At 39.5% G+C, this 20,361-nt stretch overlaps 1 protein-coding gene across 2 annotated transcripts in view; it reads left to right on the forward strand.

Annotated features, from left to right (window-relative positions):
- Positions 1-20,361, forward strand: part of CCDC9B (coiled-coil domain containing 9B) — an 80,379-nt gene that overhangs the window by 19,640 nt on the left and 40,378 nt on the right. For both annotated transcript variants that reach the window (XM_060760313.2, XM_060760319.2), the window contains 2 exons: positions 3,679-3,834; positions 8,333-8,485. In XM_060760313.2, coding sequence (XP_060616296.2) covers positions 3,679-3,834; positions 8,333-8,485 — 309 coding nt within the window. The remainder of the gene's footprint in view (positions 1-3,678; positions 3,835-8,332; positions 8,486-20,361) is intronic.

The following is a 20,361-nucleotide window of genomic DNA, read 5'->3' on the forward strand; positions in this document are numbered from 1 at the left end:
TGCCCACCCATCACTGGAGTGGTGGGGAAGTGTCCCAGGATGCTAAAAAAAGCCCCATGTGAAGTACTCACTGCAAATGATGCTTATTGCATTGCCCAGAGTGTCATGGAGAAGGTGCAATTAAAATGAGTGAATCATCATGACTGAGTTAGGTGGTAACCAGAATATGGTCATCATAAATCATTGCCCAATTGATAGTTTCTTTTCATCACTTGCAGGACTTGGGAAGAAGTAATATATTGTTTTTTCCCTTATTTTCCAGCTTTGCGACATCTATTAAGTCTTCTGCAAAATGTATGTCCTATGATGACCTAGATGGCAATATGATATAGTGATGACTAGTGACTCCCATTTCAATGGAGTGGTGAATTCCGAGTTTTAGACAGTTTCCAAGGTTCTGAACCTATTTTGGGAATGTGTTCAGCAGCTTGTATAGTTCCATTAAAGTCCAAAAACTCAGAATGGATTTGACATAAGAGACAACAGTTCTCACTGCTTTGGTGTACTGGTTAGAGCATTGGGAAATAGGAATGGTTCAAAGCCTCTCCTGGCCATGAAGTTTACTGGATTTTTGATTATGTTTTCCTCCTGAACACATGGTTTAAAAGAGCAGGGCTTTTTGCAGGTGGAGATAGTAACCACTGGCTCTATATAACTACTGCCTCTGCCTTTTCAATTCAGCCTCTAACCAATAGTGTATATCTTACTTACAGTCATGTCAGTAAGAGTTGAACAGGAGCTCTGTTAACAGGCCAGGCAACCAGGCATGATTTAGTAGGGGAATTATAAGGAGGAGGCCTGTTGTCATGTCTGCTTAAGGCTACTGAATATGGATAATGAGGGAGCTATGGCAGTTGTGCCTGCAGTAGCTATGATATGTTTGTATTCTTTCTAGTGGATGTGGGTAGCTACACCTATAGTAAGTACAAGTTGGTTACCCTGTTAAGAGAAAAGATCTAGTAGCTCGAGACCCAGGTTTCTCTTCAACATATTAGGGAGTATGAGCTTTTCTTATGACTTTATCACACAAGCAAAATCACCCATTCTATCACAGTTTCTCATCACTTCAGGAACGGATCCTGATGGATCCCATCAGACAACATAGGACTACTTCTGGAAGGGCTCTGTCCCTGAAGTGTGGTGAAACTGTCATAAGGGGCAGCAGAGAGAACATGGAACGCTTCCCGTGTTTTCATTGAGAAGAACGAGGGGAAGCTGGGTGGTAACGCCCCCCCCCCCACCCGGAGGAGGTAATGGCCGATGCGGGGCATGGGGTGATGGGTTCCCCATGCCGGATTTGCCATGATCCATGGCAAATCCCCCTGCTATCACCCACAATTTTGACCTCAATGTGACGAGGTCTTTTGACAGAATGAAGTAGGCTGCCATGAGAAGCACATATAGGATGTCTCTGAGGAGGATGCCAGTCTCCAAGCACAGCAGATTGACATTTGGAGGAATGTAACACAGAGAAGTAGGAGAACCAGGGATCATACTGTTAGTTTGATGCTACAGAAACAATTTGAAGTCCTCTTCCTTAGCAGTGATGATGAGGAATAGCAAGAAGAGCAGCAGTGGCAGTCTTCAGAGAACATGAAGGTGGCTCTAGAAGGTTCAGCACTTGGAATAGCCCCTGCCAATCCTCAGAAGAGATGTTTAGTTGTCGTGGGGGAATCCCTGCTGAGGGGAATAGAAGCAGTGGTTTGTGGCCTTCAAGATATCTCAAGAGATTATGAATCTCTGGGTAGGAAGCTGAAGAAATTTAATGCACAGGTTGCCATTTTGTTTTTTCTCCAATTTTCGGATCCAATCACTGAAGGAGAGAAAAAATAATGAAAGTAAATGCTGACAGATGTTTCAGTCGAAATGATGTGGATTCTTAGTCTATGGTCTGTTCAGCTATAGAAACCCCTGGTTGACCTTGATTGAGTCATGCACTCTTGGGCCCCTTCCACACTGCCATATAAAATCCAGATTATCTGCTTTGAGTTGGATTATATGGCAGTGTAGACTCATATAAACCAGTTCAAAGCAGATAATTTGGATTATCTGCTTTGATAATCTGGATTATATGGCAGTGTAGAAGAGGTCTCAGCCTAAGACAAATACAGAATAAGGTCACTTTAGGATCATCTTAAGTTGGGAAAGAAAGGCACAGAACAGCAATGTGCAAGAAATTAGAAAAGGGGGAAATACCACTTAGGAGTTAAAACAAATGGCTAGCACATATAGAGAGATAGTCAGAAAACTAAAGTACAAAATGAGCTCAGGCTTGCTAGAGAAATTAAAAACAACACAAAGAGCTTTTTGGTTATGTCTGCAGCAAAAGAAAGAACAAGGAAATGGAAGGGCCACTGCATGGAGAAGATGGCAAACAGCTAAAAGAGAAAAGACAGAACTCTTCCTTGGTGCTCTTCAAAAGGGAAACAGTACTAAACATGAGGAAAATGGAGTAGAAGATGGAAATGACACCACATTGGGAGCTAAAACCCCAGAGGAGAGGAACAGAATTAATACAAAACCCAGTTTTTTAATCTACAGTCTTTCTTTGGCCTCTTCTATACTGCCATATTAATCCAGTTTATCTGATTTGAACTATATTATATGGCATTGTGGATTCATACAATCCAGTTCAAAGCAAATTATATGAATTATCTGATTTGATAATCTGGATTATATGGCAGTTTAGAAGGGGCCTCAAAATGATCTATCATTTTGAATGGGACTGCAGAAGAAAACAGATATGAGGGACAAAACAGGCTCTGGATTGTTTGTGATAGGTTCATATTCTTGCATGTTTTCATGCATTTGGGGGGCCTTTGTATGGTTTTTGAGGCCTAAAATTGCCCCAAACTCGCTCTGCATTTAAAAAAATAAATTGAGAGATTGAGCTTTGGGGGGATTGATAGATATTAAAGGGCACAAATAAGTGCTATCAATGTCTGTTTAGGAATACTCCACACCTTGGTGACTCCATCCATACCCTAAACCAGTGATGGGCAACCTTTTGTGCTTGGTGTGTCAAAATTTGCCAAAAACCTGAGCATAACTTGGGTGGGGTATCAACTTCGAGGAAAAAAAACCCACATAATTTTGCAATATTTATAGTTTAAATAAGAAAAATGTATATTCCATGCTGAGTTATGGAGTGAACAATGCTCAAACTTGCAGATGTTAAATTTGTAGAGCCTTTTACAAATTTAAGGATGGAATTAGATTGGCTCTTATAAGGTGTACTTCTCTGTATGCGGCCGCATGTGGCCGCGTGTCATCAAAAATAGCCATGCGTGTCAGTTCTGACACGCGTGTCATAGGTTCACCATCACGGCCCTAAACCTTTGACATTTCAGGCAAATGTCAGATGTGGAAATGTGTGTTTCCCCTCCCACCTTCTAATCTATGAGTCGCTTTGCAGTTTAGACAAAAGAGCCAGTTGTTCCTTTGAAAGGAACTTCAGGGAATTTATGTCACTGACCAAGAAAAGTGTATTGCTGTTTGCTGGTCTAAATCCAATTGCAAGTCCCAGTTACAGTGGGTCCTATGAATCAGAGCACTTTAAATAGGAATTGACTCATTGATTCTGTTGGATTTAGGCCACAGTCTCTTCTCTCCAACTATTAAGATTAATATGGAAAATTGCTGGCCATTTTCCTTAAAAAGCTGTCTCATCTTTTACAGGAGAAAAGAGTTGTCAATGAGAAATGGGGAAACTCTCCTGCCTCAGGCTTCACAGTTGGCAGCGAGGAGGAGGAGGATGAAGAAGGTGATCACTTGTTTACATTCAGGATGGGGAAGAGGGTTCAACTGGCAGTTACCATGGATAATAAATCCAAGGTGAGTGTGTCTGTGTGTATATGCGGAGAACCATATCATATTGTAAGGAAAATGAATTAATCAGAATGCTGTCGCTCCATCTTCCATGCTGAGGAGCTTTGTGTTGTCCGTAGACGACCTCCAGATCGAATAGTTGGCATGTCCTTATGGGCGCCTTTTATTACCTTCCCGCTTAAAGTGGTACCTATTTATCTACCCACATTACGGTTTTCAATCTGCTAGGTGAGCAGAAGCTGGGCTGATGGCCAGGAGCTCACCCTGACCCAGGCTTGAACTGTCAACCCTTCAATTGGCAAGATTTTCTGCAACTGGCGGTTAACCCACTGTGCTAAAACAATAACTCGGATGATTCTATTAGATTGAGTCAGGGTAGTTAAAGTGGTGTCAATTATGTAGATGCAGCCTAAGTTTCGAAAGTTCTCCATTTAAACAATCTCCCTGTTCACACTCATCCATTTACCCACCTAGTGCCCATACTTACACACATCTCCCCTTTAGCATAGAAATTAAATCTCCTCTTTCCAGCAAAAAGGGAAAATCATTAGTGGTGCAATTTTTCTTCAGACCTCCTTTATGCGGAAAAAAGCATACTGATCTTCTCAATTTCCTAGTGTTCCTGTTACCATTGACATTTTTGTTAATAAATGAATAAAGATGTATGGGATCAGTTGGTGGGTTCAGGGATGTTGCATATGAACAGTTTTGTGTTGCTCTCTATTTTACTTAGTATTTTATTTTTTGTGCATTTCTTCCTTATTTAATTCCTATACTATACCTTACAACATTTCAAATATGAAAATGGGAAACCTGTGGCCATGCAACATCTTCTAGAAGGAACTCAGAATATGTGTGCACGTGTTTGAAATACTGAAGGTTCTGTGTCATGGAAAGTTTTAACAGATACATCAGCCTGTAAGCGAGTCTGTTTTATTTAATATCCTCTTTCATCTTAAACAAGATCAGGATGAAAATATGAACTTCTATGGAACAAATCAAAATCCAGTGCCACCTCGTTTATAGTGCAAAAAAGAGAGAGAGAGAGAGAGAGAAAGAAAGAACAATACAATACTGAAAATGAAGAACAATTTTAACCAATATAAACTTCATAGTATTTCAGTGGAAGACCCCAGGGGCCATCCAGTCTTTGCAATAATAATAATAATAATAATAATAATAATAATAATAATAATAATAATAATATTTTGTGAGATTTCTTAGACATTTGATAGCTGAACTTTGTTTTTTGTAAGATTGTTGACAGAGGGATCATGGCAATGATGAAAAGTAGTGGGGACAATGAGTCTCCCTGGAAAATTCCTCTCCTGATGTTGACACATCTGTAGTTTTCATTTCCAACATACAGTTCAGTTTTCCAGTGCTTCATCATAATTTCAATAAAAGTGCCAAGATTTTTACAAATCCTGATGGTGTCTAGGCACTTGTTGATCCAACTATAACACAATACACCAGACATCACGATTGTGGAAAAGAAAAAGGTTTGGATTATTGATGTTGCCATACCAGGTGACAATCTAATTGACAAAAAAACAACAGCCGTTATCAAGACCTCAAAATTGAACTGCAAAGGCTCTGGCATAAACCAGTACAGGTGGTCCCAGTGGTAATCAGTACACTGAGCGCTGTTCCAAAGGATTTCAGCCAGCATTAGGAAACAATAAACATTGCTATTCAGGGAATGCTTTGCTCAAAGATACCCCATAATCTCATACGCAAGTAGATATTTGAATGTGATTTACCAGTATTCCAACTCATCAAAATGAATTGAACCATGCAATAAATTTCATGTCTGGACAGGGACCAAATTTGGTCCCCCAATATCTCATCCCAGCACAGTCTACAATGCCACCCAATGAGTTCCTTGAGCAAGCAAGGCTTATTTGGTATTCACACACCATTTCTTCTAGAGTAATTGACCTCCTATTGAAATCCATATTATTATTACTGTTGAGCAAGTGAGCCCTTGGCTGGTAATCTCTGTGAGAATGTTCCTCCTACATAATGTGTAGCTTTTTAGCCAATTAGGGATTATTGTCATGAATATTAAACTCTAGAGTCACAAAGAAGCAGCAGCATGCACTCAGACTAATGTGATCCTTCAGTCTTTTACTGCCAGATTGGATTGCACATTCATTTCAGCCACTTCAGAAAGCGCTCTCCAGGCGTCTTTGGGGACAGCTTGGGGAGGACATCTGCTCAACTCATGGCGGCAATCAAAACAACACATCACATTAGGTTGTGATGGCGTATGTGCTGAGAATTATATGAACTGATTAGAATAATCTTACAAGAAGCAGCAGCAGATACCTTCGCATGTTTAGATTCTGTAATCTAAGAATCAGAAGTCAGAGACAAAGAAAGAAAATAAAACTGAGAAAAGTTGTTGATTTTTTGAGAACTCTTAGAACTTCCCAACCATTTGAGATAGTCTGGAGGTTATTATTTGAAAGATCATGTTGCAAAGCTTTATTAAGAGATCAGAACATTGTGAAAGTATGCTAGAAGGCTCTTAAAATTTACCACTGCTAATCCAAGTTTAGGATGATGTCAGAAGCAACTGGTTCAAAATAATCTGCATTTCTTATTATTTGTACTGGGCTTTTAAATGCTTCAATTTAATGCTGCCCCGAGATCTCATGATATAAGGAAAGACATACCTATTTTTACAAATAGATAAAATACTGGATTTATGAAACTGCATCCTACAATTAGCAGATACTGTAAGCAATGTACAATGCAAATATTACAACTTTAATTAAACTAACAAACAAAGGAACAAATGCTTACAATCTGTACAAATGGCAGTTAAAATGAAGGCTCAGCAAAGAAACATTTTAAAAACTGACAGAACAGGATAGTATTTAGTGCCTAAGGTAAAGGTTTTCCCCAGACATTAAGTCTAGTCATGTCCAACTCTGGGGGTTGGTGCTCATCTCCATTTCTAAGCCAAAGAACCGGTGTTGTCCAGTTCTACCCTTCTACACGGCATATAATCCAGATTATCAAAGCAGATAATCCGCATTATCTGCTTAGTACTGGATTATATGAGTCTACACTGCCATATAATGCAGCTCTAAACAGATAATCTAAATTTTATACGGCAGTATAGAAGGGCCCCAAGAATGGAGCATCATGGGGTTCCAATCCCAATAATGGTTGCTAGCTTCCTCCCACACATGAAAACTAGTTTTAGGGACTCTTGTAACCATATATAAGTCAACTTCGTTTGTTGCTCTTCTTTCCACTCTCAAGATGGATAAAGTAATAAGTGTTAAGTTGTCCTTTCAAACTTTTCAAGTGCATCCTGGATAATTATTCCCGTTTGTGCTATAAGACAATATTTCACTACACCTGCTACATTTTGCTTAATATATTTGTGTCTTCAATTCAAATTCATAGTTTTTTTAAGTCAAGGACTATCAGATTTGGTTTGTCATTGCCTTCCTCTGAAATACAGCCCGCAGCACCCAGAATTCCTTATCAATCCCTCATATAAAAGCCAGATATTTCCATAGAAGAGGAACATTGAACTTCGGGTTGGAGCAGTTGCAAAAAGGGAAGGCAGACTAAACAATGTCCTGTGAGCCACAGCCAGGATTTTAAGAAAGAGAACAAACTAACGAGATGCTCTGGCAAAAATCCCATATTCTGGGAGGTCTAAAAGAGAACTTTCAGCCAAGCCTGGAATGCTAGGCTTCAGTGATTTCATCTAAATAGGAGTTAGGCAAATCTAGCTGGTGATCCCAATAAGAGGCCTCCAAAAGCAGAAGGTAAGGACATTTCTCTCCAGGCCCTTCCACACAGCCATATAACCCAGAATATCAAGGCAGAAAATCCCACAATATCTGCTTTGAACTGGGGTCCCTTCCACACAGCCCTATATCCCAGAATATCAAAGTAGAAAATCCCACATTATCTGAGTGTGGACTCAGATATCCCAGTTCAAAGCAGATATTGTGGGATTTCCTGCCTTGATGCTCTGGGATATAGGGCTGTGTGGAAGGGCCCCAGACAGCTGAATAAAATCCCACATTTTCTGCTTTGAACTGAAATATATGGCAGCGTGGACTCCGATAACCCAGTACAAAGCAGATATTGTGGGATTTTCTGCCTTGATATTCTGGGTTATATGGCTGTGTGGAAGGGCCCTCTGTTATCTGAGTCCACACTGCCATATATTCCAGTTCAAAGCAGATAATGTGGGATTTTATTGAGCTGTGTGGAAGGTCTGTCCGTGAAGGAAGGAATAAGGAGACCCTTTCCAAAAGGTACTTCAGTTCAGGCATGTCTTTTAAAGCAAAGGAAACCCTACAAGAAAGGGTTTCCATCTACCTTTACTTATAGAAATCTTTTATGACTCAAGCCAGAGAAGATTTTCAGTTTCATCCAGAACTTCAGTGTATCAAATTCACACACAGAGAGAGATGTTCTGACAGGGCTGTTGTGCAAAGAGAGATAACTGCCATTTACCTTTTCTCAGGGAAAGCGAGTTGTCAGTGAAAAGCGGGGGCCAGAGTGTCTTGTGAGCCCAGGAGAGGGACCAGACATCAGTGAAGAAGAAATGGACCAACTGGTTTCTTTTCGAAGAGGCAGAAGAATGCAGATTGCAATTACAATGGATAACAAGGGCAGAGTGAGTGACTTCATGATCTGTACTTGCAAAACTTTTATACTGCCTACAGTTAATATTTTTGTTTTGCTTGCTTGTTACATTTGCATTCTGTCTTGTATCTGTTTAGCTCAAAATACTCAATTTTATTCTCACAACAAGCCTGTAAGGTAGGATACAGAGATGGTGCTAGTAACTTTTACACAATCGTCTTCTGTGGCTATGCCGATTAAAATTCTGTTCATCTACTTTAAGTTCTTGAAATGCTAATAGATGCATATTAGAGGATAGTATATTATGAAAATAGGTGCATACTATCTCCAAGGCTGTAACTTTTGGAAAAGCATGACCTTTTAGAGATCATAACTTTTTGGAAAACCAGGAATCTCCATAGTCTTTTAGAAGCGTGACCCTTTTGGAAATTAATTGGCATTCACCCTATTTGGAATAATCATAACCTTTTGTAAAGTATGATCTTTCTGAGAAGAGTTAAATACTTGTTTGAGTGAATCTTCTCCTTAGTGGTTAATATCCACTAGTATTCATGCAAGGCAAATTAGGCTTCTCAGGGACCTTCCACACAGCCCTATATACCAGAATATCAAGTCAGGAAATCCCACATTATCGGTGTGTGGACTCAGATAACTCAGTTCAAAGCAGATATTTTGGAATATTTTTTTTTGCTTTGATATTTTGGGACATAGCGCTGTATGGAAGGGCCCTGAAGCCACACTCAGATAATGTGGATGTTCCTGCCTTGATATTCTGGAATATAGATCTGTGTGAAAGGGCCCTCAGTTGTTAGACTGATATACCTCTCTGACTGAACTGTTAGGAACAAATATATGCCAATGTACAAAAAATATAGTAAATCTTCAGAAGTGCCCAAAAAACATCTACTTTCCCATAAAATATATTTCTTTTAAATCATGCTCTCAAGAGACCAAAAATAAGTAATCATCAAAGATAACATAGTTGATTTACTTACAAACTTAATGTATTCAGCATCCAGGCATATTTCTTATTAGTTGAGCATTCAAACAATCTGTTCTCCAAAACATTCTGTTTTAGACTTATCTTTGTTGTATTCAGACTAACACTCTCTTCAATCTAATACATTACTGAACATTGACTTAATAAAGACTGACTATACACTGCAGCATACTGACACTAACGCTGACAATTGCATACTGTACTGGCTGACTTCTAAACCGTACCGACTTCTGATGCAAAAAAACCCCACTGCCTTCTAAAATGGAGTCTCAGTCTGAATAGTCCCAAATCTGGTCATATGGTCTGCAGTCCCACCCACAACCTCAAACAACATAGAGTTAAGGGAAAACTACATATCAATATATTGCATACAACATAGTAAGCAGTCACAATTATATACATAACAAATAACTAGCATAGGAGGCTTGTAGATGGTTTCTATTTTCAACAGTAACCAATCTAATATAAATAAAGATAAGTTTGAATGCTTGAGAGAAAATGAAAGTAAACAATGAACTTGACAGTGGCAGTGTGCCAACAAAGTGCATGCTCAATTGTCACCAAGATGAGAGGATGCCCAGTAAATTTAACTAAGGTCCCTTCCACACAACTGTATGAAATTCACATTGAATTGGATTATATGGCAGTGTGGACTCAGATAATCCAATTCAAAGCAAATATTGTGGATTATCTGCCTTGATATTTTGGGTCATATGGCTGTGTGGAAGGGCCCTGAGAGAGTAACCCTTCTTACAAGTGCACTGTCTGATGTGATTGGGGTAGTGAAGCAGCCAATATAGCCCAATTATATCTGTTTTAATTTAATGAAATTACCTAGGAGAAATTGAGATCTTTTAGCTGATTACCTAAACAAGTGCTGGAAATAGTATACAACAACAACAACAACAACAATAATAATAATTTCTTATCTGCCTCTCCTTGAGGTGGGACACGACTCAGTTAAAAACACACTATTTAAAAACATTATGTAAAGGAATATGTTAAAATGTATTTCTATGAAATACACATATTAAAATACACAGAACAAAAATTAAAACACAGTAAACACAAGACGTGAGTTTAAAAATCCTAATTAAAAAGAAGCCAGTTGAGGACTGTGGCGGGCAGATGGTTACAGGGGCAACAATAGAATGGGTGCAAGTAGTATGAATCAGAAGTGTCAACCAGGTCATCAGTGCCCAATAATTTTATCCTTCTCTGCCCCCAGTATTTCCTAAAACCTTTCTGTTTCTCCTGGTGCATTTTTTGGTGCCTTGGCTGTAACTTGTCTCTCTCCACCCACCCTGAAGATGAGATAGCCAGTCGGAGATATGAATGGAGGAGGAACTGAAAACTCCTTTGTCTGTTAGTTGGCCAACCAAAGGGTACAAAAACAAGAGCAAACTTTTATGATCTCCATATTGCTTCATTGGGTGAAAGGCAAGGTGTGCTATGAGAAATGGTTGTATATTTTCTGGCAGAGTAATTTTCGGTGGATTGGTTTTTGAAAGTATCACAGTGTCCTGGCACAAGACAGACTTTGATGATGAGGTGTTCTCTTGGCAGCAAATAAACAAGTATTTTACTTGGGTATTCAAAAAATAATTGATTGTTTGCTCATCTCAAAACAAGAAGAAAGTGTTTTTAGCACTGAATCAAATTGAAAATTTGCCATTTTAAAAATTACTGATCAATATATTGAATTGGCCACTGGTGCAATTTCAAACTAAATTAAGAGCTTCACTCTTCAACATATTTTGCATCAGGGCGAACAGGAAACTATTGCTGCCATCGTAGTTTCTTGGAGAAGTTACTATGGTGTGATTTTAACCGCATAGAAAATTAACATGAAAAGTTTTTTCTAGCATGATGGGGAATGCCTCTAGAACATGGCCATATAGCCCAAAAAAACCACAAGAACTGAATGATGGGGAATGATGCCAAACACATCACCTGCTCTGATTTGTTAACTGCACTACAGTAGGTCCAGTTAAAAAAGAAAAGAAAGGAAAAGAGTTTTAGAAACTGAGCAACTAAGTATGTCGGAGGGAAAGTATTTGAAAACTTCAAAGAATGAGAAAAAACCTTAGTTTTTCTCAGTGGCTATTCCAGTTTCTAATTGGGAGACAATATTGTCTCTTTATGATTCAAATCAGTCAGGGAGTGATCTCTTATAGCAAAGTTCTTTTCAATGGCTGTGCTGACCAGGGGATAACAGAAGTTGTAGTAACATTCCTTGATATGGTTAGTATACATTTTGTTGGGGAGATTTCTAGATAGATTTAAGAGCTTGAGCTACAGTAGTGTAAGGTAAAGGTTGTCCCCTGACATTAAGTCCAGTCGTGTCCGACTCTGGGGGTGGTGCTCATCTCCATTTCTAAGCTGAAGAGCCGGCATTGTCCGTAGACACCTGGAAGGTCACGTGGCTAGCATGACTGCATGGAGTGCCATTACCTTCCTGCAGAAGTAGTACCTATTGATCTACTCACACTTGTATGTTTTTGAACTGTCAGGTTGGCAGAAGTTGGGCCTAACAGCAGGAGCTCATCCTGCTCCCCAGATTCGAACCACCAACCTTTCAGTCAGCAAGTTCAGCAGCTCAGCAGTTTAACCTGCTGCACCACCAGTGTAGTCAGATTATAACCTGGAGATGACTTCTGTACATTAAATGATTATGTCGGCAAGTGAATTTCAGAAAGGGTTGCTTGTCATGCCACTAGGCATAAACAATAAAAGTACAAAAGCTCTCTGGAGTGTTCACTGTCAACTTTATATTATCATTCTTAAATGGATAATGCTCAAGTAACAATCCTATAATGAGGATTAACAGGGAAACAACAAGCCATGCAGCATGCCATATCTCAGTGGCCGAGTCTACTCTCTGCCCTGTTAAGGAAATACAATGAAATTCTGGTGTTGGTATGGTGAGTGATGGAGCAAGTGAGACTTTGACAGTTCCAAATTTTTGCTGTCAGCCAGTCTGAGTCCCTCTACGGAGGTAGAGAAGATCGAAATATAAAAGTTTGAAATAAAACAAATAAATAAATAAAATGGGCAAGGGCTGTTTTCTTTGGTAAAATGGATGACAAACCTGCAGGGAACACATGGACAGATACACTGAAAAAGAGAGGGATAGTAAGCTGAATAAACTCATGGTTGCCTCTCGCAGCCGGCATGTTCTTAACAGTGTGCTATTGTTTTTGAGTCCAGGGCTGGCAAAGTTTCCCAATATGAAGTACATGCATATTTCAGCTTAGAGTTTGAAAAGGGTTTCAGCAAGTACGCTTGGCAGCAAAATGTCTTTTTGTGTAGACTTTGGCATGAAGTTGATGTTTATTAGAGAAACATAGACACTGCAAATACTGAAGTACTGAAGGAGATTATTTCCTATTTTGAGTCTGAGTGAGCTCCTGCTGAATATTTGGACAGTGGCTTCCACACTCCCCACCTAATACAAGTCAGCAGAAAGAGTCCCAATTAATCTTCTTTTGTCCCACTGTCCAGATGCTCTTCAAAACATTCCAGGTTTCCTGTCTCCTCTTCCCACTAACCCCTTTGTCCTTAGCTTGTCACAATTGCTGCAAGCTGAATTCAAAGTGCAAAGGCAGTTTGTAGACTGTTAACCCAGAGGCAACAGACGATAGAAGCAGGTGCAATCTTGCCCATCAGGCAAAAGCAAAGCACTGCCACCTCCCCTAGGTTGCATGTTCTTCCTCATTAGTACATTTTCCACCTGATTACACTGATGTTCTTTGGCCATTTAAAAAGCAGTTGAAAACATGGGACAATGCGGGGATTGTCTCTACCAAATTTGGATAGCATAGAAGTTGGGTATGAGTTACTTGCTCAAATTTAAATAGCATTCCTTCTTATTTTGTACACTTGGAAGAAAAGAGAAGAATAATCTCAAACATAAAAATTGGATGTGGGGATTGGGGAACTGTCATTTTCCCCAGCCAACTAATAGTTTGACCTGAACTAACTTGAGGATCCTTGGATTCTCATAACAAGTGAACTGAAGCCAAGTGATTTTCTGAAAAACGAATTCCCTGGAACAGCACAAAAAGTTCTTAGGTAGGTGATTTTGCCATGATATGCAATGTCATGCTGTAACCCCAGAGGGAGCTGAAGCCACAGAGCTGAATCACTTGCTGCAAATATTTCTTCTTTTGTGGCATCATAAAAATAACTAATGCTTAGAGGTATCTTTTAACCTAAGTATACAGTGGGGAGAAATGGGGAAAATGGAAGGACAGGGTATCAGATGATAAGTGCAAGGATATACAGTTTCAAGCGAATGATTTTAGGTAAATGTGGAGTAAGTTTTTGAGTAAAAGTTTCCACATAAACCATGATTTCTGAGAAGTAATATGAAAGAAGAGAGGAAAAGTATTGTCACCCGAAATAATATTGCAGGTAGGATGTTATATTAGATGTATACATTTAATCACTTTATTCCAATATATTGCCTATTAAAATGCTAGGATTTTTGTGTGTGTCAGGAGTGACTTGAGAAACTGCAAGTCGCTTCTGGTGTGAGAGAATTGGCTCTATGCAAGGATGTTGCCGAGGGGATGCCTAGATGTTTTTACCATCCTGTCAGAGGCTTTTCTCATGTTACCGCATGGGAAGCTGGAGCTGACAGACAGGAGCTCACCCCGCTCCCTGGATTCAAACCACCGACCTTTCAGTCAGCAGTCCTGCCATCACAAGGGTTTAACCCATTGCTCCACCAGGGGCTCCTAGGAAAAGTTAAAAGATTACATCTAAAATTATTAAGACAACCATCATACTAAAATGGCATAGAAATAAAAACTGATTTAAATAACAACAATAGAAAGCTTATTGCAGAGGCAATATTGAAACTTGCTGCTGGTACACACACTGTTTTTGCTGTACCTGATAAAGCAACCAGAAATGTTGGACAAGGACAACTTCATCATAGCCTATCATTTGTGTCTGAGTATGATTGTCTTCCCAGCGTGGAGACTTGATGGTAAGTCTACAAATGACCATGGGGCTCATGCATGGAACATAGAAACTAAACATGGAATTTCTCCGCCATACAAATGGCCTTGTCTCTGAAACCCATCTGTTATATCTCAAAGATTAAATAGGGACACCGAACCAGGCATTGGAAAGAAGTCTTGAATGACTTGGCAGATTAATATAAATAGAGGTGGGGAACATGGAATCCTCCAGTTATTAGATTGCTAGTTCCACCATCCCTACTCAGCATATCCATTGGGAACAAATAATGGGAGTTGTAACCCAATGATATCATGGGGAACCCCTTTTCCACATCATGATATACAGAAAGTCATTGGGAGGTACTATTCTATCTTAACAGCAACATTGAGAGGTGTGATAGGCATGCCCAAAGCCATCTAATGATATCAAGCATAACTGAACCAGATTTTGATCCCAGAAAAGTTTCTTAACTCAGCCTAGTTCTTCATTCCTTTATTCCAGCAAACTGTCCTGCTGTGATTTGTAATGTTTCTTTAGCCAACACACATTCCTAGCAGTTATCAGGTGATAAATGAAATCAATGTAAACCAATGAACCATAGAAATGTCCTGATATTTGGCATCATTAGCCTCTCTGTTTCTCTCTCTGCTTCAGTGGAGACCGAAGGAAATTGCTTTCTCATTTTTCTCGCCCCTGAAGGGGAATCAGGCAAATCCCCATGGTCTAAGAAGCAGAAACATTATTACAACCGTATCCTGAACTCCTTCATTGCTTGCCCAAGACTTCTCCCTGGCACCAATATCTTCCTTTGTCAGCAGAGAGTTGAGTAATTCATCTCCTTGTGAGGCTTTTAGTATCATGTTTCCTTGGAGACTTCTCTGTGTGCTGAGATTTTGTAAAAAAATAAATGTGTGCATTTAACAAGCCACAGTTTTATGCAACAGTGCCTCCGAGCTTCAAGCTCTTATATCCAGATCCAGTGAAGCATGATGGTTAATTACTATCCAGCCGAGATTGGACAATTTCTGTGGATTGTAGACTCTTGATTGGCTTTTTATGAATAATGTTTATAGATATTCCCCCGAGTTCTCTCAGGAAGATAGGGAATGCTACAGATAAAGAAGGATGATGATGATATGCAGGAAGACCCCAAGTTATGAACAAGATAGGTTCTGTAGGTTTGTTCAGAAGTTGAATTTGTATGTAAGTCAGAAGAGGGCATTTTTAAGTGTAACTTCAGCCAAATGTGTGTGTGAGTGTAATGTGTGTGTCATATGTGTATGTGTACACACAAAAGCGTTGGATAGCTTAGGTAAGGTTAAATGCCTCCATGGTGTTTGTTTTGTTCTCTATGTCCCTCTTCAGAAAATATTACCTCACTTTCTATCCCTGTGATACAGTAGAGTCTCACTTATCCAACATAAATGGGCTGGCAGAACATTGGATAAGTGAAAATGTTGGATAATAAGGAGGAATTAAGGAAAAGCCTATTAAACATAAAATTACATTATGATTTTATAAATTCAGCAGCAAAACATCATGTTTTACAAGAAATCAGCAGAAAAAGCAGTTCAATACACAGTAACACTATTTAGTAATTACTGTATTTACAAATTTCGCAACAAAACATTGCAATGTATTGAAACATCTGTGGATCCAGGCAGGAGGCAGACTGCATTGGATAATACAGAACCCTGGATGAGCGAAGGTTGGATAAGTGAGACTCTACTGTAATTTTATTTTGAAAAAATTAGCTTGTTGTGGAATGGTGAGAAAGTTTCAGTGGCGACATCTTTTCCCCATGAGAACACTTTTTGGAGCAAATTTGCCTTCTTAGGGGTAGATTTCTCTCAGTTCCTGTTGTCTCAGCCCTGTTCTTAACTATGAGTTGTTTGTAACTTGGGGACTGCCTGTACTATATCATGAGTTAATATGTTTCCTGTCTAAAGAAAGAAGTGCCATGTAATGGCAGAGACACAATGAAGAGGAAAAATAAATTCTAGAGACAAGCCCTTTTAGACCACTCACTTCCAGACACTTCTTGAAACAGAACAGAAGGAGCAATTGAGAAGAACAAATAAGATCACAACACTGTAAGGCACTCCACAGAAGAAACATCTATTTATTAAATTTATATCCCATACTCCATTGAAAATGGCACATTGAGTAACTAACAATAATAAACTCATAAAATATATGTAAAGCATAAAAACAAATTAAAGCAGGTAAACAAATTAAAAACATTGTAAAAAAGAAGTTACAATTCCCATTACCCAGAAGAACTATATAGTCAAAGACCTGACCAAATGCAAACACATTTGCCTGGTGGTGAATGGACTACACAGAGAGAGCTAACTCAGCCTGGGAGGAGTCACAGAGAGGGCTCTTTCTTGTGTCTACATTGAACTGTCTCTGTTAATGATGGAACCTAAAAACAGGCCTGTCCCAAGAGCTTAGCATCTACACAGATTCACTGTGGAGAATATGGGGAGAAGATGCCAAGAGTGGGGGGTAATGGACACCTGAAAGACCAGTGTTACAGAGTCACATCGAGTATCCTTTGTGGAGAGAAAAAGTTGGATAATAATAATAATAATAATAATAATAATAATGGAACTTTGAAAAAGGAGATGGAGGGCTTGATTCTTGCAGCCCAACAACAAGCAATTAGAACAAATGTCATCAAAACCAGAATTGAGAAGTCAATGACACATCCCAAATGTAGACTGTGTAAGGAAGCAGACGAAATGATAGATGATATCCTCAGCTGCTGCAAGAAGATCACATAGACAGGCTACAAGCAGAGGCATAATACCATTGCAGAATGACACCTTGTTAAAAATGTACTCATTGTTATCCTTACTCACTCAGCCAATCCCCATCCTTAGTCATTTTTCTAAGATATGAAGGGCAAGAATTAAGCACATGTGTGATATGTCTCATCTATCCAAAGATCCTCTCCACATCATTGGGCTGTGCAAATTGAAATGTATCCACTATAACTGGATAAGCAGAGGAGTAAATTTGCATAATTTGGATCATGATCAACAATAGCATTGAAGCTGGCACAGACATGAAGAAGTTTTTCTGTAAAATGTCCTGCCCATTGACAACAATTTGCCTAATATTAGAATCCCAGCATCCTACTGATCATAATCTGTCCCTGGGCAAGTTGCCCATTGACCAGGATAAAGCAAGTCACATCTCTTTTTGTACCTTTTATCATCTGTACAGTCAGCAGATTAATCTTTCCACAGCATGTAAATCCTGCACTGTCAGTACCTGCTAATATCTACAGATTACTCTATTATTAAAGCTACCAAAGGAAGAATGGAGAAAAAATTGGCAGCCCGAAACCCTGGACAGAAAGAAAGGTCTCCCCAGCAGATCATAGACCTAGGATATGCTCATATGTGAAGATACAGTCCTTCAGCTACCCTGGACTTGGATATATAGGATTGTATAAATCAAAGCAAGCACTTTGAATTGTGTCCAGAAACAGACTGGCAGCCAGTGGAGCTGTTGCATAAAGGGGATTGTGTGCTCTCTGTAGCCAGCACCCATTAGTAATTTGGCTTCAATTCTTTGGAATAATTGAACTTTTTGAACATTCTTCAAAGGCAGCCCCACATAGGGTACAGTTGTTGATGCTTCATATCCAACTTGAGGCAGCCCTAAGGCTATGTGATTTGCAGAAACAATTGTCCTGGTCCAATGTCATGGAAGTCTCTGGCTGTAACACAGGACTTCTCTGTTCCCTATCAGTTGCCCTGACATCAGCCAGAACGACAGGGTGCCAAGGGAGGGAGGAGGAGGAACTCTTCATCCTCTCTCCCTCCCTTCCCAGTGCTTTCCATCACCCTGCTTAGAATCAGGTGAAGCAATGGGGAAGAGGTAGAACCCTTGTTGTGGCAGATACTGCTGCAAATCGTGGGGCGGGGACTGCCATTCTGTGTTCCCAGGCTGCCTGACCACAGGGAATACAGGATGACAGAGGGACAGTTGTAGTCTGTTCCCTTTGGGAACCAGCCTAACTGACCCCACTGGCATGAAGTGAGGAAGAATTTGGGCTTTCCTCTAATGTTTGGTAACTTGGAGTAAGACCCCATTAAGGTGGCCTTGCCCTGTTTTTTCTGCAGATCAGCTCTATGTGGTATTTGGCTACTGTGGGATGGATCCTAACCTAAACTCATCTAAGTGGTCAGTACAAATGGGGCTCTAGAGATTCCTAGAGAGGTATTCTGCTCTGTTATCACTGCTATAATTGCTGTCGTTAACTGATGTTGTGTTTTTGTTGTCATGTAATGCGGGCATTGAACTGTGCCTTGCTTGTGTAAGCCGCCCTGAGTCCCCCCTGGGGTGAGAAGGGTGGGGTATAAGCAACCATAATAAATAAATAATAAATATTCTCTTGGGTTAAAAATGTGCCTTTTAATTTGCCATATTTTCACTTTCATGGGAGTCCCTAGCAAATGTAGAAGGATGATTGTACTCAATACATGAGTGGCTAGGATAGTAACACCATTGCTTTCTGATGATTCAAGGCACACAAACTTTGTTTCAAACTTTAATTTCATATGAAATATTTGCAAAATTATTACAAATGTTTCATATGAAATTACCTTCAGACTATGTGTATACAGTGTGTATCAAACAGACTTTCATCCCATCTCCAAGATATTACATTATGTACTCATATAAAAATTCACATTTTCCAAAATCCCAAACACTTCTGGTTCCAAGCCTTTTGGATAAAGGTTACTCAATCTGTTAGGAGCCCCTGGTGGTGCAATGGGTTAAACCCTTGTGCTGACAGGACTGCTGACCGACAGGTCAGCGGTTCAAATCTGGGAAGAATGGGTTGAGCTCCCTCTGTCAGCTCCAGCTCCCCATGTAGGATGAAGCATACCACAAGGATGGTAAAACATCAAAACATCTGGGCGTCCCCTAGGCATCCTTGCAGACTACCAATTATCTCACACCAGAAACAACTTGCAGTTTCTCAAGTCGCTCCTCACATAGGGAAAAAACCTCAATCTGTTTAACTCTTCAGTTCTATTTCTATCTTTGCTCTGGCCTTGATGTTCAACTGAATAGGTTCCATAAGCTATTAAAAGAAAAAAGAACATGCTCATTCAAGCTCTGACTTGCTTCCTCAACACCATCTGTTTTTTTAAACAATCCCGGGAATTTGGTTTCTTTGTACTTTAGTCTTCTATTCATGTTTAAAGTTCAAGAGAACTAGGATTTAATACCCAATGTTGTTTTCAGATGTTGTAAAATCAACTCAATAATATCTTTATTCGTGTTGCCTTGAATCAACTGACTATATTAATTCACGAACCATAGGGCAGGAAAAGTGGTGACCCTCTGCCTGCCTCCCCTTGCTGTAAAGTGTGCCATCTGCTCAGCCCAGGAGCACAGCTGTTCAAGGAATACCTCTAACAGAAAATAATCTGAGACATTTCTTTCCTGGAGAATACTGAATTACTCCTATATTGCATCCTTACAGCTTTAGAGGCAAAAATGGAAAGAGGAATAATCCCAATCAAAACTTTCTTTCATTCAGTTAAGTGGAAATAAGAAAATCTTTTTTTCTTGTGTTGAAAAGTTGTCCTGGACATAAAATATTCACCAGAGGATGATCAGGCCTCATTTCCATTTGTGTAAGCAATTTTTTGGCCCATTTGAAATGTTATCCATATTCAACCTATATGAATATTTCTAAACATATACAGGCAGTCTTTCAGTTACAAATATTTGACTTACAACCGACGCATAGTTAAGAACGGGGTGAGACAACAGGAAGATAGAAATCTACCTCTTCGAACAGAAATTTGATCCTGAAGAGTTATCATGAGAAAAATATGTGTCTACTGAAGCTTTATCACCAATCTTTGTTTCTACAACAAGCCACATCTTTCAAAATCCAATTA

This window comes from Anolis sagrei, chromosome 1 (genome assembly GCF_037176765.1).
Source record: "Anolis sagrei isolate rAnoSag1 chromosome 1, rAnoSag1.mat, whole genome shotgun sequence".
In the NCBI taxonomy this organism is placed as follows: domain Eukaryota; kingdom Metazoa; phylum Chordata; class Lepidosauria; order Squamata; family Dactyloidae; genus Anolis; species Anolis sagrei.